We start from the raw sequence: 23,387 nt of genomic DNA on the forward strand, positions 1-23,387 counted from the left end.
CCTATGGCTGCTGTGTCTGTATATACAGACACTGTATATACAGCGTCGGGCATTTTGCTAGCTCCAAATACTCTTTTCCACCTTTTTCCTGAGGTAAATTAATGAGAATATAGGGCTGGTTACTGATGAAATTGCTAAGTGTCTTATAAATATGAAATCTAGTGACATTTTTATGCTTGCTCAAAGTACATGGTTATAAACTATGGTGTTTTGAATGTTACTAGATTAGTGCTATGAACAGGGCTCACACACTGGGTTCATCTGGAGAACTCTTGAAAATTACTGTGTCCTACGAACTCCACAGACACAGCATCTCTGGCTGGCTGGTGGCCATTAGATATTCACAAAGCTCCTGAGGAGAATCTAACAATAACCAGGTGCATAACCATTAGACAAGACAGCAGTGGCCAAGGCCCAAGAAGCAGGTACTCTTTTTCCATATGTACTCTGCTTATTTTTTTGCACAGGGTTGGAGCGGGGTTGGGGATGGGGTCTCAATGTCACAGCTTATAACAAGTAGCCCTCTATTTTCTTTGGCTTCCAGGTCATGGTACCACTTTATTATTTTTTAATTATTATTATTTTTTTGTGATGCTGGAATTGGACCCAGGATTGTGCATACAAGGCAAGTGTTCTGCCACTGAGTAAACTCTCCCAGCCTCCAGCATCAGTTCAGTTTTCTCAAGAGAAGAGAGATCTCTGTAAGGGGCCAGAGTCCAGCATCCCTGACATCGGTAGACCCAGAAGGTTTTCAGCTGTTTCTGTTCCTAAATATCTGCGTCTGCCTCAGAGGGAGAACATCTTTTCTCTTCTCTCCAGCTAACCACTCATCTTTCTGTGCCACGCTGTCTAGAAAAAACCCAGGCAAGAAAGTACAGAGCCATGTAGTCGGGTTTTCAGATCAATGTTGTCTTCTCTGGCTGTACCTCGGGACAGAAGTCCTTAAAGGCAGCCCAAGCCAGGCCCATGAAGAATGCCTCCCTAAGGGGTGAAGCACAGACACCAGTATTTTGGAAGTGACTCTCAGTGTGTAGTGCCACTGTGAAGCACTGGCATATGTCACGGTTCTCATCCTCAGCAGTCCACGCCCCTGCTAAACCCAGGGCAGCTTTCATTCTGAAAAAGCTCAGGCTTCGCACTTTCTTTCCACGTATGTCACAGTAAGATTAGCTGCGGTCTATTATTTTTGCCTTCACCCGCACTGATGCTCATTCTTGTTTAACTTAGCAAAATGTCATTATCGAGAACTTGCTATGTATCGGGCATAAGCTAGAGGCTGCTGTGTAGAGAGACCTTACTCACACTGCTGAGGAAGCGACACAAGCCAAGCAACCCCAACAGCATGCTGTAAGGGCTAGGATACAAGCATAACACTGGAGGCATCAGACCTCATTGGATCTCTTCCATGCGCATGTATAATCCCACTGCACCCTCACTGTGACCCCAAATAGTAGGTTACTCTTCCTGAGAGAAGGGTGAGGCTTTGCGGAGACTGGGTGACATGTTCCAGGACACCCAGGTGGTGAGATGACCGGGCGTCACCCCAGTGTTTCCTCTTATATTTGTGCTCTTAGCCTGCACGATCAAGAGGGCTCCAAAAGCACAGTTTATTCAAACGTGTTTACATCAGACCCTGGTGGTGCAGGCATGGAATCCCTGATATTCAGGAGGCAGAGGCAAGAGGAAAGCAGGTTCAAGACCTGCCTGGGCTACAGAGTGGGTTAAGGAACAGTGTGGACTAGATGGAAAAGACAAAGATCTAAGGAAGGAGAATCAGGGCGTCCAAGGCCAGGCTGCTCATTGGCAGCACCACGGGACGCGGAATGCAGAGGGCATGTTTTCCTAACAGCAAAATCTCCCGTCCTGAGGCTCACGCAGACAAGCCATGGTGAGGAAAGAACGGGAGCTGACTGGGCTGTTGCTCCTGTTTCCCTAACTCCTAAGAGGGATGCTGACTCACAAAGGCTTTTGCTTTGGTTAGCGCTGCTGGTAGACTGGAGGCGGAAAAACCTGGCTCTGTGCTGTGAACATCACACCTGAAAACAGGCAAATGCAGAGTCTCTCGTTCCATGAACTACTGAAAATAAGCAGGCATATGCCTTAATTGATTTAGCAGAGGGAGGGACGTCTTACTTTCGATAATTGTACAATGACCAATTGTCGATTCCACCTTCACTCAAAATGCAGTTCATTAAACAAATATCCTATGACCCAAAGTCATCGCTGCCTCAGACCATTGTAAGTCCTGCATCCTCCAGCCAGGTCCTGCTCTGGATCCACCTCTGCTCCTTCCCCAGGTCCAGTGTGACCCTGATCTCCCGTTGTATGCTCAGAGTGACACAGACGGTGGGTTCTCTGTAGAGCTTCCTTAAAACCCATGGACTCGTCTCCCTTTAAGTCTCACAGGCTCTGCCAGACTGAACATAGCTATGGTGGGCGGCGGGGAACAGCCAGTCTTAGTGGAGAGAGCTGGGGAGGCCAACCAAACCTCTTTCAACAAAGCTCCTATCTAGAACAGGATATTGTGGGGGTGGGGGGCCCATCTGCTTGGGGGTATTTTCACCCACTCAGCCCTCCTGTTGAAGACTGATGCCAAGCACAGCCAACCTCCAGTCACAAGCAGTCCTCAGAGACTGCCAGCTCCCAGCAGCCTTTCTGGTACCATGGGTATTTGGATCTTGGGGTAGAAGGTGGCTTGCCGAAGGTCATGTCAGCACACAAATCCATTTGGAGACATGTCAGGGATGAAGGGCGAGCAACTGAGTTGCTTTGCCCAGCCTCTCTTCTAGATACAGTGTATCTCAAGCTGTAGGAAGCATCATAAAGGCAGCTGTTGGGCTAAACTAACCCCCCTCCCCCCAGCACAGATGAAATTCTCAACCACAGAAAAGGGGCCACAGTTCCTTACGGTCCTTACTCTTCCTTACCTGAGCAGGCCCCTGAAGAGATACTGAGTCTCGGATTTCAGCAAACATAGTCTACCTGGAGATCCCGTTAGCACGTAGACTCAGGCTCACATTCACAAATGCCTGGACATGAGCCTGAGCACTGCCATTCTGAAGAGTTCCCGAGCAGACTGCAAGTGAGCCTGCCCTTCTTAGGTTGGTTAGAGTGTGGGCTGTACTCTTAGGATGACCCAAGCCACACAGGTAACTGCATCCTCTTTGTGACACAGATGGATCGTGGAATAATTTTGCTGGCAAGAGTGAACAGAAACCACAGGTGTCTCCCTTATTTGGTCTGAAGTGATGATGCTCATCTGAATGGCAAACAATACTTACTTTTCAGATCTCCAAAATAGACACGATATTGTAAAGGCCGGTAGGACTTTGAGGTCCCCGCTGACCACCTCAATTTAATGTTCACCATTAAAAGGTGCATGGCCTGACTGTGCTTTAAAGAGGTGAGAGCCAGTCCAACTGCTTCTACCTGGAGAGCAAGAACCTGCCAACAGGCCATGGCTAGGGATGGCTAGGTGACCACAGAATGGCTTCTAACATTGCACAGGACTAAGAAAAGATGAGTGATTTCTTCTCCTCAGGGTCAGCAGTCTCCCCGGGTTGCTTTGGGCTCTCTCTAGTTTCAGAAAATATTGCCTTAGAGAGTGGCAGTGAAAAAAAATCACATATTTGTTGCATACAATTTGAATAACTCTCGAACAGAAAGAGTAATAAAATCCATGTTTTCCTAGGAAGTTATAAAATTACATGATCTTCCATAAGCTTTTATCAGCACTACTTAAAGTCATCTACAGACCAGTGATTAAAAGCAACAGCAAAACACGAAGATTCTGGGAAGCATAAGCCAGAAATCAGGGGACTGCTCATGAGCAGCAGAGAGAGCAGGAACCACAGCACTGGGAGGACAGCCTAAACTGGACAACCTTGGAAAACTTATTTCAGCTCTTAAAACTTTTTTTCCTCTTTAAAATAAGACGTGAACTTCTACTCTTTGTATTCGTAGGGATAAATTCAGCAGTGTGGAAGTTGGGGCCAGCAGAAGTTGGACCTCTGCTTCCATCACTTCTGCTAGGAGAATGAGAGCAACTTACCTGAGGCTTGCACTTCCATGATGTATTGGTGCAGGTCCTGGCCCTGCTGGATGACCTCAAAGGTCATGTTGTTCATGGCGAGCTTCCGTTCCGTGTGGCGCTGTAGCCGCTGCTCCGCCAGGGTCAGATCCTCCGTGTTGAAGTCGTTCATCTGCCGGAGCAGGTCCTCATTCCAGGCGTCCAGCTCTGCTGTCACCTGTGAGAAGCACGCTCGTGGTGAGCCAGGGCTTGCTGGGTCCACAGGAGGCTGCTGGACTGCAGCGTTTGGCTGAAAGCCCTACCAACTAACCCACCCCTCACCTTCCGCTCCCTATCTCTTTGGCCCTTAGACGATAGCCACATGTACATGTAACGTGTTTCTGTGGGGTTGAATGTCTAGAGCAACAGCAAATGAATGGCTGCAAACATCTGTGCACTGAATTAACGGTTTATAGAGTTTTGGCGTATTCATCTCACGGTGACCCTCACAATGACCCAGTGAGGCAGGCAGTCAGTGTGGGGTTCTCCAGCTCTGTCTTCTAGACAAGGGCACTGGCCTCAGACAAATGGAGGGTGGTGTGGCTGAGGTTTTCTTGACAGTGAGGGACACGCTAGCTGAGTTCTCTCATCTGCAAAGACTTTATCCATCATCTCACAACTGTCACTGTAAAACCATTTCATAACTCAAACAAAGCTCCAAAGCCGAGTAGTTAGTGCACTTAGGAAGCCAAAACTGGGAGCCAGAGAAGCCTGGGGAATGATTCAAAGTCTCGTCATCAGTTAAAGGACTAGCGAATATTGAAGCCAGGGCTTTCCTTCTGGTTCCTGGGTTCCGCTGTCCTGGATTCTCTTTATTACAAAGGCTGATATCTGAAACAAGTACAACATTCCTCCAGAAGAGTGTTTCTCAACCTGTGGGTCATAATCCTTTGTGGGGTGTGTGTGTGTGTTGAACAACTCTTTCACAAGGGTCACTTATGTCCATTAGAAACACAGATGTTTACATCACCATTCATAACAGTAGCAAAACCACAACCACAGTTGTGAAGCAGCGAAGAAAACAGTTTGATGGTTAGGGGTCACCACAGCATTGAGGAACTGCATTAGGGGGCCTCAGCGTTAGGAAGGCGGAGGACCACTGATCTAGAAAATCAAGCAGATTGTAGTCTACCGAAAGCAGTGATGATGCTGATGAAGTATGGGGCACGTGATAAATAAACGCAGTGACCTGATGTGGTGGCTTAGCTAGCTCATTCTCTACACCTCAACTCAGGCAATTTCCCCTAATCTGCTTTCAGTTCTCGGCTGGTTAAGGTCGAGCCCTCCACCCATTTACCTTCCCTGCATAGGCCACAGAGAAGGAACTCCAAAGCGCTGAATTACATGATTCTGGGAATCAAAGTTTCTATCATGTCTTCTTGTGTAATACCCACAACCAGCGAAGGCACCAGTTTGTGAAACTGTGGCCATCTTAACTAAGGAGTGGAAATGAATGTCTCTGCGGGTCACATATCTGCAGCGCGGCCCAGCAGTCTAAGCATGTACCCAGAGTTTAGGGTTTTCACTACGCCGGGTTTCATCCCAGCTGACAGGTGGCATCATCTTTCTAGTGACCAAATGCAGATCGGTCTAAGGCATCAGAGGGCACCAGGAAGTAGAAGCCAGCTAGAGGCAAAAGAAGTGTTGTATCCAAGCTGTGGCCACGCAGGATGGGTTGGGAGAGCAAAGCAGTCCTTTGCAGGGCTGCTTGTCCAGGTCATAGGATTCCGTGTGTCGTCTAAGGGTAAGATCTTTCTTCTAGCAAAACAGAAACGGATAAAAGCACAGTGGTTGTCTTTGAAGTGGAGATGCGGGAACTGCAGACTTCCTCCCTTACAGCTCTGGTTCCCACCTCATGCACCAGATCTGTTCGGGTCAACTCAGGGAACTGCTGAGCTCAGCAGGGAAACCGGTATGGACTCATGGTGGAGGAGACCCGGAAACCAGCAGGTGAGCAGGCGAAACAGACTTCCGTTGGAGCCTTGTCTTTGAGGGACACTTCACTTTCTAACTGCAGATAGGGGCTGACTGGAGAGTAAGACACACCTCATTCCATAAGAGAATTTAAAGGCTGAACACACCGCTTCACTTTCTAACTGCAGAGAGGGGCTCAATGGAGAATAAGGGATACCTCATCCCATAAGAGAATTTATAGGCTAAACCCACTGCACATAAGTAGGTTTTTTTCTTCCTGTATTTGAAAATTAGAATATAATTTACATGTAATGCACATACTTTGAGCACTCAGTTCTGGGGGTTTGGGGTTTTGGCAGTTTCATACATTGGGTATACAGTCATCATCCAAAACACCCATCAGCCCCGGGAGCTCATTCTTGATCATTTCCAGTTAGTTCTGCCCTCCTTGCTCAAGGAGGCACTTTGGGATTTCTATCAGGTAGAGTTTTGTCTATTGGATTCTCTGGGACTGAAATCATAGATACATATCTGTACATAGGTACAGATACTCTACCGTCTGGCCTCCTGTTCAGCATGCTACATGATGGGCAGGCATCACCGTGGCGTGTGTCAGCAGTTCATTCCTGGCCGTAAAAGGATGGAATCCACTGTCCACATGGCTCACCCCTTACTTATCCTCTCTCCTGCTGACCATTGCGTGGCCATTACGAATAAGGCTGACGTAAGAACTGTCACACCACTCTTTCTGTGGGCACAGCTTTTCGCTGCCTTTGAGTGGAACAAATTTGTGTATCTAAGCAACTGTCAGAGTCTTTCACAGGGATTATAACATTTCATACATTTGATGGTGACAGTGTATGGAGGTTCCCATTGCCCGGCACCCTTACTGTCTTCTGTCATTACTATCTGTTCAATTTTCATGAAACTATTACATGGGAAGTGATCATTCATCGCAGTTTTAAAATGTACCGACCTCACAGCGATTGATGCGGATAATATTTTTAGAAGCTTTGCTGACCATTTGCATATCTACCTTTAAAAGTGTTTTGTTGTTGTTATTTTTGCTTGTCAGTGTTTGGTTTTTCAGACGGAATGTTGCTATGTAGCCAAGGCTGGCCTTAAATTCAAAATCATCCACCTCAGACTAAGTGTGGGATTGCAGGAGTACCCTACCATATCCAGTTGATGACTCTTCTTCTGATTTATATATATATATATGTAAGTGTCCTTAATATGTTTGGATAAAATTCTTTGTGAGAGAATCTATAGAAATGGTCAAAACCATAATTTCAGGTCTGTTCCTTGCCTGGAAATACAGAAAATTAGAATAAAACTAAAACCATAGCATGAAGGGGTATGGGAAGGCTGGGCCTGTCTGTCATTTCAGTTTTAACTTTTGTTTTGTTTCTATAAAATTGACCCTAAATGATTCTTTTTGTCACAGGAAGATTCCAGATGGGTCCTAAGACCAGGATTCTTCGAGATAAAAAGCTTTATACAAGCTGGTGGTCCCTGGAAGAAGGCTTCGTATTGGAGAGACAGGCTCAGAGGTCTGGTACTTTCGGACTATGTCCCAAACCAAAGGTAAAATGTCTAGTCATCTGTGCTCAGTGTTTCCACACTCTGCCTCCTCTCTGCTTACCCCCAGCATCCTTTTCGGTTGACCACAGTAAGCTGATGCCCAAGTCTACTGTGTGGCCTGAATAACGAGGGCTTCCAGAGCCTGCTGTTAAGCATCTGACTCCAGAGGCTAACTTCTCAGCTGGCATCTGATTAATTCCCTTTTCTAGTTTCCTGAAACATGGTCATCCAGAGGCCTCAGTTAGTCTCCCTTGTATGTATCCAACATTTCTCGGAGATGAAATCAGTCTCTTTCCTGAGTATTTTATGTCCTCAAGGAACATCCTTCCGCTGGGTTCCTTTCCTTTCCACAAGTCTGGCATATAACAGGGCTCATTTTGTTGTTTAAAAAGATGGCTTCTGACTTCCACTCTAACTTACTGCTGATGAGCAAGGCTGGCTTTCCAGCTGTCCCTTATGCTCATCTGTGGAGAATCCAGCTGGTTTGCTGGTGATTTGGAGAGTGAGCTCATCCTTATCATCACCTTCTGGGTACCACGTTCTGAAATGACCTCATCTGTCCCTTAATCTACTGATGTCCTGACCACTCCACAGAACACGTCCTCAAAGAGATTCACAATCTTCCAGGGCCAGAGGCCATTCTCTGACTGTCCCCAAAATGTGGGGGTGGGGGGTGGGGGTGTATGTGTCTGCTCTCACAGAGACAACGCTGTGAGAAGCAGAGTCTATACCGGAAATGAATTTGATGATTTAACTGTATTTGGAGAGAAGTTGGCCAAGCTCGAAGCAAAGCCTGAACCAAATGAAACAGAGAAAACACAAAGTTCCCAAGTGCACTCAGCTGTCTGTTGGCCTACTTTGTTTTTTCTATTCTATTCAATTAGCTCCTCATCAACTCTCAGAGTGCTCAGGGACCCAGGTGACTCTGGGGACTCTGTCGTTCTCTCTTGATTCAGAGTTTTAGACTTGGAAGACTAGGCCCGGCGTGTGGCTGAAGAATGAGGCCTTCCTCAAGGGGCCTCAGGAACGGTGACCTCTTTGAAAGACATTTTGGAAAGAATATTGTCTGTACTGGAGATACCAAGAAGGGAGTTAGAAAAATAATGGAAAGGTTGTTTTTCTTTAGGGGGGGGAGAGGATGAAAAGTAGGAAAAGAAGCCCAAGACTTTCCTACCAGAATAGATTCACCAAACTCAAGGCCGTGCTGCTAAACAACCGATGGATAGAAGCTGTAATCATCTTGGGCCCTGTTCTCAGACAGTCATCCCCATGGGGTCTTCCCATTCCTACTCTTCCTAGGCATTTAGGTTTGGAGAATTAGTTAGCTCTCAAAATACCTGTTAGTATTTTATTCTGTGCCTGTCTTTAAAAAAAAAATGTGTCTTCTTCTTTTCTTCTCCTTCCTTTCTTTACTTCTTCTCTTTATAAATAATCACGAACCAGCGTGACATCTTAAATGAGAATGGCCCCCATAGGCTCATATATTTGAATGCTTGGTTGCAGTTTGTGGGACTATTAGGGAAGGATTGGGAGGTGTGGCCTTGTTGAAATGAAATGATGTGTCACTGGGAATAGGCTTTGTAGTTTCAAAAGGCCCAGGCCAGGCCCAATTATCTCTCTCTGCCTCATGCTTGTGGATCAGGATGCAAGTTCTCAGCTGCTGTTCTAGCATCATGCCTGCCTCCCTGATTCTGTCATGCTCCCCATTGTGATAGTCATGGACTTGATCTCTGAAACTGTAAGCCCCAATAAACTCTTTCTTCTACAAGTCGCCTTGGCCGTTGTGTCTCAGCACAGCAATAGAAAAGAAACTAAGAAAATCAGTTTTTTTTTTTAAAGTTACTTGAACTTTTAAAATTAATATGTCCTTTGAATGGATTGATAAGTTAATTGTTTGTGGCCTTGTATAAATACTAGGTCTAATTTACCACTTCAAAACAGTACACTTACTTTTTTATGGTAGGGTAATTTTATAGGCCAATGGAAAATACTTAGTTACCAATTTTCTCATTTTGAGAAATGTTAAATCTCTTTTCCGAGGGGTTCTTCTAGCTTAAACTGGTTACTCATTCTGTACCTGGCAGAGCATTCTGTACCTGGCAGAGGGCTAGGCATTCTGTTCTCCAGGGCTAGGCACATTCTTAGCCAGACAGTTCATGTCTGTCCTATACTACTGCATCTTTACCCAAACAAACACACAGCATTGAACCTTGATGAGATTAATTTTTTTTTTTTAAACACAGATAATATTATCTTTGCTCAGATCCCCATCTCCAGACCTGCCAATTCCAGAAGGACCTGAAAATGTCCGTCAGGGGTCTCTGATAATGTACTGTAAATGGTGACTTTCCAGAAAACTCAAGCTGTATGAATCAATGAATGTTAATGAATTTTAAAATTTATATTTCATTCATTTATTTTTTCAAGAGAAGATTATAGGGGAATCTTCCAGTGATTCTGATATGAGCTTAACAAAAATGTTAGAAGCTACTATTAAATATATGTTTGAAGGAGGTTGACTTACTTCACTGTATTTATTATGTGAGACCTTATGAAAAGCATGCTTAGATCAAAGGTGGCTACAGTGACCACTAAGAAGAAAACATTTAAAAGATTACCTCAACCAGATCTTATTTTGTTTTCTGGTATAGTCAGTATTCAATTCTTTATAGTTTCACAGTATAACAAAGGAAGAAAAGATGATGAAGTTGGGTGAGTGATGGGGTCCTTACATGGTCACAGGCCACTGGGGCTGTCTACAGCCTATGTCCCTGGAGTGGTATGCCCACTGAACACCACAAGGTCCTGATGACTGGGACCAACATTTCAAACATCTATAACCTTGACAGTGACATTAAATTAAAGCCTATCTATTTTATAAGCTGTCGGACTGTGCAAACAAGAAAAAAAAAAAAGGAAGAAAAGAAAAAAAAAGAAATGGAGGGAAGCTATTGTTTACACTAGAGAAAACAGTATATTGAAAGCTCTGACTTCTAGGGAGAGAAATAGCAACACAGAACTAGGTAAGTTAGGACACAAAGTCATTGGAAGATCTCTGCCTATCATGATGTTCTTAGAGATGCAAGAGTTTTAACCATGGCACATGCTCAGTATCGACAAGTGAACAGGGCATGGCTAACTAGAATCCCTTTATCAGAGAGCAGTGAAGATTTGTGATGCCTAGAGGTCATGCCCTTCTAGAATGAACTGGGAATGTGCCCCCACACAAGAGAAACCAGTGGATTTTTAGATATAGGAAAGACCCATGATAGACATATTAAAATATTTTCAAAAATTTGAAATGAAAGTTTTTTTTCTATTTTCTCATTTTCTAGTTTTCCCAAGAGTCAGTCAAGAACAAAAGTATAAAAAAGTCAGAGATTTTGATTTAATAAAAATAACAAAATCCTGTTTTTTCTTCCTTATCTTCAACTCTTTTTTTTTGGGAGTGGGGGGCCTCTGGAGATACTCTAGTACAGATTGGAAGACATCCCCTAGGGATGCCAAACTCTGCCTACCAACTGACTTTCTCATCGGGTGGTCTCTCCATGGCCCATCTGGGCCAGGTGTCGCCCATTCTGTGTTCCCCCATGCTGTGCCTTCTATCACAGAATTAGCATGCTGATGATTCCCACCATGTGCTTCTCCCAACATGCTCCCTAAAATGGCAAGGATCCTTGCATCCTAAGCGCATAGCTTTTGATATGTAGTAGGTGTCTGTAGTAGGTGTTCCCTGGGCTGAATTTCCATGCAGGAGGAAAGCTAAGGGAGCAGGCACTTTCTAACCTAAAACACAAACACCCACACACACAATTAGCTAAGAAGCCAAGCTCACCAGTAAGGCATGACCAGCTTTCCCTTCCCGGGGCAGAAGCTTCCTCATGTAATGACAAACCTTCTCAGGTTCTGCCTGGTCCCAACACATCCTCGTGCGAACCTGATAACTCAGAGTTAACTGTTCTATGCCTTACTAAGGTTAATATTTCATATAACTGTCAAGCGCATTAGGCAAGCTTTGCAAATGCAAAGTGAGAGATATTTTTAAAGATTATGTATGTGGTCCATACTTTTATAAAATTAGCTACAATCTCTTGGTGTCATTTTGGGAATTTTTTCCAATGTGTGTGTGCTCACCTCAAGGAACACCACAAGTTAGTCACTGACTAGAGGAAAAGTCTCTCTTGATAAATATGTATCTATACATACTATCCACACACACATTTTATCGGGCAGTGAGAAATCTGTGACGTTTCCCCAGGGTCTCGCTAAAAGACTGGTGTGCGTCTCACTCTGATCATGAGGCAGAGGGCTTTGTGTGGTACAGAGTAGAAGAGGGCTCCTTTAGAGGAGGTAGCAGCCACAACTGGTCCCGAAAGGCTGCCTGTGGTCCAACTGTTCATTGTTGTCAGCATATTTCAAGGTATTGCTCTTTTCATGCCCCCACTAAATGGATTTATCCATTATCTAGTTTAAACTAAACCTGCACAAAGACATGTGGCTTAGTAGGTTTTCTGCAAAGAAAATGCTATTTGGAGAGAATTCAAATCATGGAAGCAACAGAGCTCTGAGCTTTCTGTCAGTTACATTACAGGCTAAAGAGACAGTGGCAATCCAATCAGATCTGTTAAACAAGCAAAAAATAGAGATAATCAGAAGACTACTTGAAATTTGTAATCATAATATCTCATGGAAAAGTTAAGCCACATCCAAAGGGAGCTAAGGAGTTTTGTGATTACTAGCCAATGACAGAATATTTTTATAATTAAAAACTACTAAATATACATATTCAGGGGGCTATATGTTCAAAAATGTTTTATAGAAAATGTGAATAACCAAAAAAAAAAAAAATTGGAGACTACTGGCTTATCCCTACTTCTAAAAATATTTTATATTTATTTCTGATTATCCTAGTTGTAGAAATTTAGAAAATGCAAGAGAACATCAAAGGTAAACTAACCACCCAACTTTTAGCCACCATGAAATAAACATTATTAGCATTTGTCTTCTGCTCTCTTTATGTCATGACAGATTCATGTGAACACCTTTTGCAGAGGGAGGCTGAGTCTACAGGAAAGCTTTATAGGACATCATTTAGGCATCACTCGGGGCCTCTGTCTACCATCCAAGACAAGAAGCCAAACAAGGTATGTTAGAAACGCTGCCACATCCTGGTACTGAGCCTAACAAATCTGGGATGTTTGACTTCCATGGCGGGCACATTAGGATCTCATTCCAGGTAATAAAATGACAGCCACATAGGGCATCGTTACCGAGGAGAAAGAGGCAGGGCAGTGATCTGTGCTTTCCTGATGTTTAAGTTAATTAGCTCATCTCAGCCATCAGTGATACGGCTGAGGACCCACGCTCACAGCCCCCAGATGTCAGGGTGGTGGGCCTGCTCCACTCCCAGCACTCCCCAGAAACTTGGACACTTTCCACCAAAGGCCTTCCTTTAGGAACAGAACCAGAGCTGCGGGTCCCCTGTAGGCACTGCCCCGACTTATGTCAACTCTGACGTGGCTCTTTTCACAGAAGCCACTCTGAGCTTCACACTCTAGGGGTGTGTTCCTCACCCTCACATGGATGCACGGTTGGTATTTGAAACAGCCTCATCGCCCTTAAAAATAACTTCTGGCCATCTGACTTGAGGCAGAACTTCCCATGGTCCGGCAGCATTTCCATTTTTATCTAGGATTAGAGGTGGAATTGCCCTCTAGCTTCCACCTCCTCCCAGATGGGGCAAGGCCACCTGAAACCTGAACATCACACTCTATCAACAGATGCTGAATCAGGCCACTGGTTTTTATCTCCTTTATTTATGGGGTCCTCCCCACCCCCCATGATGTACCAATCACTCCAAGGTACTGTCCAGTACTAGGGGAGGGAGCCTTATACAAAGGCTAGCTAAAGAACACAGATCCTGTAAGTGAAATAAAAATTCCTCTACCAACATTTAAATAGATTCGAACTTTAATGTATTTGACTTGTACTCCTTTAAAACGCTATTTTCTACATATGCTTTCGGTTGTCTTTCAGACATGAAAGTGAACTTCCTAGAGCCGCTACAGGCAAACAGACTCTGCCAATACCTCTAGCTGACAGCAGTGTGTAACTGATGAAGCTAACTAACTCAGTTTGGGACTAAACTAGCACCTCTGTCCTCTAATCCATAGCCTTCTGATCAATAAATCTTAAACATGGTGGTTTTATTTTCCTTAAGCATTTTTTTTTTATGTGAAAAGAGGAAAGTAAAGTACACAGCAGTCTAAGTAGGGCTTTCATGAGAGCAGGGCATCATAGCACAAACCTCGGATCCCTGCCCACTGCCCTGTCTCAGAAAACAAACAAGGCTGGTCGGGTGGCTCAGTGGGTAAAGATGTCTGCTGTTGGACTTGACAACCTGATTTGGTCCCCAGGACCCTCATGGTGGAGGGGGAGAGAAGTGACTTCTGTGAGCCATCCTCTGAATTCTAGAACAAAACAAACCAAACAAAAAGCCAAAAATAGTGCTGGAGAGATGGCTCCCCGGTTAAGGACTTGCTCTCACAGAGGACCCAGGTTCACTTCCCAGCACCCGCCTGGTGGCTGGCTCATTGTTCACGCATTTTCCTTCTGGAATGTACTCATCCCCAGAGGGATATGGCGGAGCTCAGGAAGAACTCCTCGACAGAAGTTAAATGCAGCCTCTTCCTCTTTGGTGAGTCTCATTCCTGACCGCTGAAGAGTAACGGTTTGGACCCTTCCTTCCCGCCCCTTCCCACAATGCTGGCACTGTGGAGTTCACACAGTACTCAGCGTGGCTTGGTAACACATTTTTTTCCCCACATGCATTTTAACTGTTGTTTCGAATACGCTTTGATACCACATGCCGCTTGAAATCTCTTGAGTACAGACGTAAAATTCAGGGACCATGTAAGAAAAGCAGCAGTCGCAGAAACCAGTTGGAAAGGTAATTAAAATATGCCTTTAGAACATATCCTTTTTTTTTTTTTTTCTTCTTTTTCTGTATGGTGTAATAGTGTTGGTGACAGGATGTGTGTGTGAGTGCGTTGATAAGGATTAATCCAGGACATCTCAAATACCAGACAACTACTCAACTACTAAGCTACATCCCAGCCTACCTTTAGAACATGAAATCTTGGAGTAAGCATTGCCAGGGCCCCTGAGGCATGTAGCCAGGTGTGCTCACAGGGCAAGAAAGAACCTCAAGGGACATAAGGGGCAGAAAGACGATAACTTTCAATGCTACTTTTCTTTTACACTTTAGATCCTGAACATGAACATTTTGTTCCAGGACCAAAGAAAAAAAGCAGCTATTTCCCAGACAATCCTCCGGTCCCGAGTTAGATTGTAACTGGGATATTGAAATTTTCAACATTTAAAAATAAAACAATTCCTTCACAACTAGTTTGATGGACGTTCCCGCAAACACAGTTGGGAAGGTTGGTCCCTATAAGCCCTGATGCTCCAACTTCAGGGAGCTTTCTAGGAGGAAAATTAAGAGGGAGTGGTAGGTGGAGTTCGGTGGCAGAGCCCTTGACTAGCTCCTGTGAGGTGCTGACTTCTGTTCCCACCACTACAAGAATGAAAATCAGCGAAGATGTGCTAGGTGGAGGATTAGCCTCGTCCCTATCCTACCAGTCAGGGGCAAAGAGAAAAGGGTGTTTTTAAGAGACTCTTCTACCACCCTCAGAAGCAGCAGTTCCATGTGTGCTTTCCCTACCCCAGAAGCTCTGCTCGTGTAGCTTTAGTTACAGCTTCAAAACAGAAAATAATAAACATATTAACTATGCGAGGCAGATACCACCGCCGCCATGTTAACTCCGCTCTTCCAGAAGTGAATGGAAGAGTACACGGTAAACCAAAGCCGTGCCTTATCTCGGGCTGCCCTTGCCTTCTGCGTGATGAGATTCACTGAATCGCCGAGCCCTGCTCCAGACTGACTCACACCCCGCCCCAAACACACACTGCTGAGGTGCTAGGAATTCAGGGTGTTATACATACTAGGCTCTACAACTAAGCCGGATTCCCAGAGGTCCCAGTGATCAAAGCTATCCAGGGAAGTGATCCACAGACAGGAAGTAAGCAGGGGGCTCTGCTCAGCAGTCAGGATGAAGGGGACTAAAGAGAACAGATACTAGCGGAATGTGAATTCTGTGAGTTCTAAAGTTATACCCTGATACGCCGCCCCTCTTCATGTGGCCAGTCTAAGGATGCAGCAGCGGGCCTGGCCTGGAAGTGCTTCCCTGGGCACATCCACTGTCTCTCTCCCTCCTCCCTTCCTGCCTTCTTCTCTGGCTGCCCCCTACCTCGATGGTGTACTGTTCAAAGATGCGCAGCTGCAGGAAGATGTCCAGCTTGATCTTCCGCTCGTGAAACAGCTCTTCCATCTGCACCTGAGCATCGTCCAGCTGCTGGAGGACGGACTCGATGTGGCTGATAGAACTACTGTGAGGCGTCTTGTTGTTGGATACGGCGGAGTCCCTGTGGCAGAGCGGGGAAACAAGAGAGGAAGAGGCCTTACTATGTGAAAAGTGATGGAGGAGCGGGGTGGCTTTCCTCACCTGGCAAAGAGGATGCAAATCAGGTTAGACATTTAACAGGCCAATCTATGCAAGTGCCACTGCGGCCTGACACCATCTCCTAAGTAGGAGAAGCAGAGATGAATTCACACTCTTTGAAATTCATACCTTTAATTGCGAATCTTGCTACTCTCCCATCCTCAAAGGATAGAATGAAATAAGCTAAGAGAAAGGGCATAAAATATCACAGAAACGGAATGGCCCAAATCACACGTATAGTCTAATAAACACACACACAGCAGAACACATAAAGGTAGGTAGACAAAGGAATCTGAAAGCAAAACCGAAAAACTTTCCTAAATTACTTCCAAAATTATTCGCCAACTTCACAATGCTGGGGTTACACCGTGGGCCGGTGTTCCGAAGCAGACTTCAGGCTACAGTTAGGAAAGCATAGGATCTGGAAGTCTATAAACATCATTCGGGTTCCTGCTGTGACATACATAGGCTGGTGATCCTGGGAAATCATCAACCCCAGCCCACAGTTTGCTGTGCGGTAGGCAGTTGAGAGTTGGGACCGGAGCGTGCGGCAGAAATCATTGTTGATGCAGAAGGGGCACAGGGAAGTGTCAAGGGTTTCCTACAACACAGTCAGCCTGGGAGAGTAAGGCTAGAGAGCACAGGCTGGGACAAAAGACAAGTGTTTCAGAGGGGATGGGCTTTGATTTGGGGAATGGACAGACTCATCCAGGGAGAAGGGAGGGGGCCGTTTCCTCCACGGTCTACGTAAAAGTAGCAGGGACAAGAAGCAGGTCGCAGAGCGGAACGGAGCTATAGAGAGATGGTCTTGTTCGGGGGAAATGACTGTGGAGGAAAGCGAGACCACCAATGACACTGTTTACGGGAAAGCTATAGTGCTCCCGAAGCCTAAGTTCTGCAGAACCTGAAATAAGCCAGAGCTTTAAAATGGGAAATGAGCCTGCACACCTGTTACTGCTGAGGCCCTGGTTTCTTACGAGACTCAAGAGGTCACCGGGCAAAGGAGAGAGCATGAGTGTTAAATTCTCTCCTCAGCAGGTCCCAAAGGCAGAGTCCTCTTAGCTTGGGCTTGCCTCAGAAGCGGCAGGGCCTGAGCTCGTGCTGCCTGCTCCTGAAGACAATTAAGAGCTCTTGTTGTGTCAAGTAGCTCCTAGCCACCCAGAGAGCTCCTAGCCCTACCTCCTACTCTTGGGGCATCAGAGTGGGAATGGGCACAGTTTCTATCTCCACTGTTGTGCTGAATAAGCAAGAGGTGTGGGTAATAACATGCCTTAAGTGTTTGTCCAGAGGTGTTTCTGCAATGAGGAGGACCTGCCTGCTCTCTCAGATCACCCCCTCAGACAGCATACGAGGCATCTGGGCAGTGTCCCACTAGGAATCACGGAGATGATCCACAACCACCTCAGAACTCCAACCGCAGACACAGAGGAGGTGTGTTTCCAAGGTATAGGAGAGATCCTGCCTATGTTCGTAAGCTCCCCTCACTTCCTACTCTTCGACAGTCTCTGATGTAGGGAGGGAAGCACAGGAGAATGCCAGGCCAGTGGATAGATGTGATGCCACTGGCGCTCTTGGACACGTGCACAGGGCACTTGCTAAAATCCATCCTCTTAAACAGTGTGGAGAAGGCATCACCCACATCACAGCCTCTACCACCACCGAGCAGGCTTTAGCCCTTGGGCACCGTGCAAGACTAGCAGTTGTGAGGAACGTGTGCCATCTCTGCAGGCTCAGCCCTAGGAAGAGGAAAACCAGGCAGCCAGCTTGTGGGAAGCGTTTCAAAGTTCACGTCTGTCAAAACCATCAGAGAACCCTTCGTCTAACGGAGAGTCTGAAGCACGTGCCTTAGTTATACAAACAAGGCAGTCGACACTCCGACTGCCTAAGTGGCTGCCCACTAGTTTGACTTGTTAGAAGCAAATGACAGTAGGTTTTCCTAGGTAGGCAGACAAAACTCATGCATTATATATTCATGAAGATGAATCGGGGAAAAGGCAAAGAGGCTGTGTTGTTAGTATATAATGGGGAAACTCAGCACATCTCATGTGCATGTTTAGAACAGAAATGATTAATTTCAAGCAGAAAAAAAGAAACCATGCCAAGGCCTCTTAAAGATAATTTTTCATTGTTTTTTTAATTGGACAATTGGTATGGGTCGGGGGAGCTTTCTCCAGCTAAAGTAATACCCTCAGGCCTCAGGGCTGGCCTGGGACTTGTCGATGAGATTATTTCTGTCTATAGCTGGCAGAGGTCCCAGAACTTGGTGATTTGGGGGCAGAAACAAGTCCCTGAGGGCAGGCATCATTAGCACCATCAAATCCTATTTATGCAGCACCTGGGCATGGGGCTGGTTGCTGAGGGCTTGCCTAAGGCTTAGTGACACTTTATCTGAGGAGCCAGTGCCCTTGACAGGGACAGGAACTAAACATTGATGCCAACAGAAAACAATCAGTGGTGTGGGCAATACTAAACAAATCCACAGCTTTCAACAGGGTTTTCATGTTTTACTTAGTTGTGTGTGTTAACGTTGACAACAAAGGAGTTTCATTATGCAGACAGGAAGGCACTGTTGAAAGGTCACAATGGCTAACCTTCCCTTCATCCTCAGGGTCCCAAAGGGAAGCAATGGGGCTACGGAATTCAGAGTTTGGCCGAAGATCAAATGCTGGTTGTAAGGCGCAGAGGAAGCCCTGAGTGGGTGTGTGTGCAGCCAGCAATGAGATGGCTATATCAAGGACCGATAGCCCTCAGACCCACAGGAAAATGGCCTCCCCCACTGCTCCCAAGGTGAGGCTCAGGGGGATGGCATTCTCTGGTCTGTGAGGATGTTGATAATATATGCAGAGAATGCCCACTGTAGATTTCTCTCCTTGGATATTTATGGCCTAAAGACTAGAGACTGCCCCTACTGAGATAAACCTGTCTCTTTGAGTCAGCTGAATACTCTAGACCCTGCCTCTAATTCAGCTGTGTGCAAGAATCCCACTTCTCTGGCCGACTATGTAAAATAAACACTGAGCAGCCAGGGCTGCTGCTGAGGCCTCTCCATCAGAGACCCCAGTTCATTTGATCCCAGATTTTCCGTGTGTCTGTGTATTTTTCTGTTCTTCATTTCCCCACAGTCAGTCAGGTTCATCCTTGTTGCTGTGCTGGATGCAGCAACTGGATAAAACTATATGTAATAATGTTTGTTTCTCTGCATGGCCAAACATATCATTATTCCTAATGAAAATGCTATTCTTACTGTTTGCTGAATATCATCCCAGGTGATAAACAATGCTCTGAAGCATCAGAGCTTTCCTTGAATGAATGCTTCCGTCTGAACTCAAGCTGGACGTGGAACGGACATTTGTGTGTCTTACAAACAGAGAAATGGAAGCTCACACAGGACCACAAAGCAGGCTGTGGCTGAGTCAAGACGGGGACAGGACTTATCTTGTGTCTAGCCCGAGGCACTTCCCGATGGAAATCACTGCCCATGCTGACCTGGCCTCGGTGGGCTCCCCCAGGGAGGGAGGCGCTGACCTGAGCTGCTGGATAAGGTCTTCGCCTTCCTTGATGACATTGAGAGTGGCATCCAGGGTGGCGGTCTGCTGCTGCTGGAACTGCTTGATCAGTTCCTGGACCGCATCCACGGAGTCTGCACAAACATCCTCCAGCACCTCCTTCTGCAGATCTTCCATCCATGTCCACAGCTGTGTGGGAGAGAGCAGAGACTGAACTCGCTGAAGAGAGAGGGCAACAAAAGCCGCAGAGGAGTCACATCCCAGATCGGGAGTCACTGTTGTCAGCAGCACCTCTAGAGGCCAGTGTGTGTTGCTACAGTGATACTCGTTACCCATATTGGCCAAGTTTCACGGCCTAAGAACCGGAAAACCAAATATTTCAGTAAAACCTGCAGGTCTCTTAGAGCAAAGAGGTTCCTCATCTTTGGGAGACCAGAATGAACAGGAGACTGGAGCGGACAAATATTTTATCTCTTAGAAAGGAGAAAGTGAAGGGCCCTGCACACTTCTTCCAGGCAGCTAGAGACTGCTTCCTGGAAGTTGACTGTAACAGCACATACAAGTTGATCTTATTGCAAAGATGCAAAAAGACGCCACCCAAGAGGAGCAGAGTGAAGAGAAAGTGTAAGCGATGCCATGCTAAACTCTTTGGTTCTTTTTAACATTGCTGGGTTATTTAGAAAGTTAAGTACAAAAGGTGCAGCTTTTCTTGACTTCAGTGAAAGTACAAGATACTTCCACATTCTATCCAAGGTGGCGTTAACTGTTCGACAACTTTAAAGAAGCTAAGTCTAGTGTTTTGAATAAATGAGCACTGGAAGCAGTGAAGGATGACTTCCTGAAAGAAAACTTGTTCACTAAATGCTAGGTCACCTAGTGAAATGGATGCTTCAGCCATTTCTAGACCTCTGGCTTTAATGGAGCTATATCATGGTCCATTGTTCCCTACTTAAATATGAAGTCCCTGCTCTGTCCCACCCTTTCTCTTAGAACACACATGGTTATAAACTTAGATAGCTATACCCAAAAGAATGGGCCTAATCTGGGGCTCTCTAGAACCCAGCAGGGTAGAGTAGTTACGAGAGCCCTGCAGTGATGAATGCAGGTTAGCTTTAGTGGTGTGACCACTGAAGCCAGGAAGGGTTGGCCACAGCTACTGTCTTTCATACATAGCAGGGCAGCCTAAGGAAAGGGAAACCAAGAAAAGCCAGAAGGAAGGGGATAGCCAAGGAAGAAAGATGTGCAGGGTGTGGGGTGGGTAGTGGGGGTGTGGGGTGCATGGCAGTGGCTTTATCATAATTTCTTCCTGCTGATTAGCTGTTCTGTCATACATGGTGACCTTGAGGGATGCTGAAAAGACCACCATCCCCAAAGGCAAACTTCTCCCTTAGTCACTTTGAGGATACTGTTTCATTCTGCCTTTACGATACTAATTTTTGTTTCTTAAATAAATAGGTCAGTTTGGTAACTGAAATGGAAGAGAAGTTGTTCTGCTCTTGAGACCGTCATCCTGTTTGAAGACTGGACTGTTTTAGTTTGATTCTTGGGAAGGCAGGTAGACAAACGTGTGCATATGTGTTTGTGATGTGTGTGTGTGTGTTTATGAGAAATAAAGGGCACATAGAGTGATTTCACAAGGAAAGAACCAAAAAGAAGTGGGTATTTAATACAGCTATCTAAGAGCTGATATGGTGACTCTGGACATATTCTTTAACTTACCACTCATACTTATTAACAAAAAATCTTACAAATGGTATTTAGAATGACTAGGGATGGCAGCATTTCCATGGAAACACAACAAGGAAAGAAAATTCTGCCTTGACAGTCTGTACAGATAGACGACCTGGACTTCAGTCTCAGGATGTGGCCAGGGATATTTCTCCCTTTTCCAGCTCTCTAGACCAGCACCTGCCTGCTGCCTGTGTGGCCTGAGAATCTTTGAATACTCAAAGATTCACACAGTTGACACTGATCTCTGGGTGCAGAAGAAAATGCTGAGCATATTCCTGTCATCTCCCTTTATCAAGTGGTTTTTCTTTGCTTTAAGTAGCTATTAAAGAGTGTGATTCAGAGACTGAAGCAGCAGGCACAGGGCCTGCATGGGTCTGCACCAAGTCAGTCCTCTGTGTGTGTGTTATGGGTGTTACCTTGGTGTTTTTGTGAGATTCCTAACAGAAGTAAGTGTGTCTCTGGTTCTTTTGCATGCTCTTGAGACTCTTTTCCTCCTGTTGGGTTGTCTTGTCCAGCCTCAATATGAGGACATATTGAAAATGAAAATACATGTTAAACTATTTATTTTATTACTTATATGTATGTATGTGCTTTATGTATGTGAATACAGGTACCATGGAGGCTAGAAGAAGTTGTCAGATATCTTAGAGCTGCAGCTACCCAACATGGGTGCTGAGAACCAAACTCAGGATCTCTGAAAAAGCAACCAACACTCTTAACTGCTGAGTCATCTCTCTAGCCTAGAAATACAGGTTTTTTTTTTTTTGTTTGTTTGTTTGTTTTTTAAATCAAGCACAACAGCCTAAACTTCTTGGTATATTTATTTGTAGTCTTTATTCTATATGTGGTCAAAATTGTGGTCATTCCAGATAGTCATATGGGTTACCAAATGGCTGTGTAATACTCTACCACAGTAGATACACTATGACTTGTTTAACAAATCAGTGTGAAACATTCATGTGGTCTCTCATTATTCAAGACTGACTAGAACTGTGATGAAATGATCAGATGATTTTAGTTGTCAGACTCCTGTGGTTGAAAAGAGTTCACAAAGAAGGCCGATAGGATTAAAAAAGACTTCAATTTGAGGAAGAAATGAGATTGAATGTTATCTTATTACTATCTTCTATTTCCTTTATGGTCCTAATTAGAGTAAGCCTTTTGATGTTGGAAACAGACAGAGGTAAAATTATGAACTTTAGTCTTCATAGTCAAAGGGAGTCTATTAAATCCTTCATAAAGGTGTATATTCAGTCACCACACAGAAATCTCCCAGAAAGGGAGCTTTCATTCCCATGTCGTCATTACATGATGGCATTTTATTATACAGAAGTACCAGGGAAAACCTTTAACAAATGATTGGAGGAAGAAAGAAAAAAAAAGGAGCCAGCCATAACAGAGCAGAGGAAACCTGAAACAGCAGGTTCACTCAAGGCCTCAGAGTAAAGCCCAGCAGCTTTTCCTTCATTTACTACAATTCACTGAAGGCAGGGATGGAGGGGACAACCCTGGCAAGCCAGGATCTCCGAAGGAATCTGTATTGGGTAGACCTGACTCTCAGTCCGCTCTAAACAAAAGGCCAGAGGTTTGTCTTGGGGTCAAGCAGGAGTTAAGGGTAAGCGGCCCCACCCCCAAGGAAGGGGATGACTTGCAAGGTTTGGAAGGTGGCCAGTCTTAAGGCAGAACATTGAAGCTAGCTCCCACCTGCCCACCTCCTGGAGAAGGTTCCTTTATGTATGTATGTATGTATGTATGTATGTATGTTTTTTGTCAAAGAACTGGAGTGAATGCAAGTAATTGGCAATATGGGCACCTCTCTCTTTTCTTCTCTCCCCCACTTTATGTTTGTTTGTTTGTGGTAAGACCACTAGCTTCCCGTTGTCAAAGAACACTAGCAAGACTACATTTCTCAGCCAGGATCAACCTCCTCATCAAATCCCTGCAAAGGAGGAGGAGGAGGATACCAAAGAGGAGCGGAGGAGGAGGAGGAGGAGGAGGAGGAGGAGGAGGAGGAGGAGGAGG

At 45.3% G+C, this 23,387-nt stretch overlaps 1 protein-coding gene across 11 annotated transcripts in view; it reads right to left on the reverse strand.

Moving 5' to 3' along the window:
* The window catches only part of Kalrn (kalirin RhoGEF kinase), a 575,471-nt gene that overhangs the window by 243,339 nt on the left and 308,745 nt on the right, over positions 1–23,387 (reverse strand). For 10 of the 11 annotated variants that reach the window (XM_055624991.1, XM_055624990.1, XM_055625009.1 and 7 more), the window contains 3 exons: positions 19,615–19,823; positions 15,877–16,051; positions 4,052–4,247 (listed from right to left, as the gene is read on the reverse strand). In XM_055624991.1, the coding sequence (XP_055480966.1) occupies positions 4,052–4,247; positions 15,877–16,051; positions 19,615–19,823 (580 nt within the window). The remainder of the gene's footprint in view (positions 1–4,051; positions 4,248–15,876; positions 16,052–19,614; positions 19,824–23,387) is intronic. The other variant, XM_055624992.1, reaches the window with a different exon arrangement.

Source organism: Psammomys obesus, unplaced genomic scaffold (assembly GCF_907164565.1).
Source record: "Psammomys obesus unplaced genomic scaffold, mPsaObe1.curated_primary_1811, whole genome shotgun sequence".
Classification (NCBI taxonomy): Eukaryota; Metazoa; Chordata; class Mammalia; order Rodentia; family Muridae; genus Psammomys; species Psammomys obesus.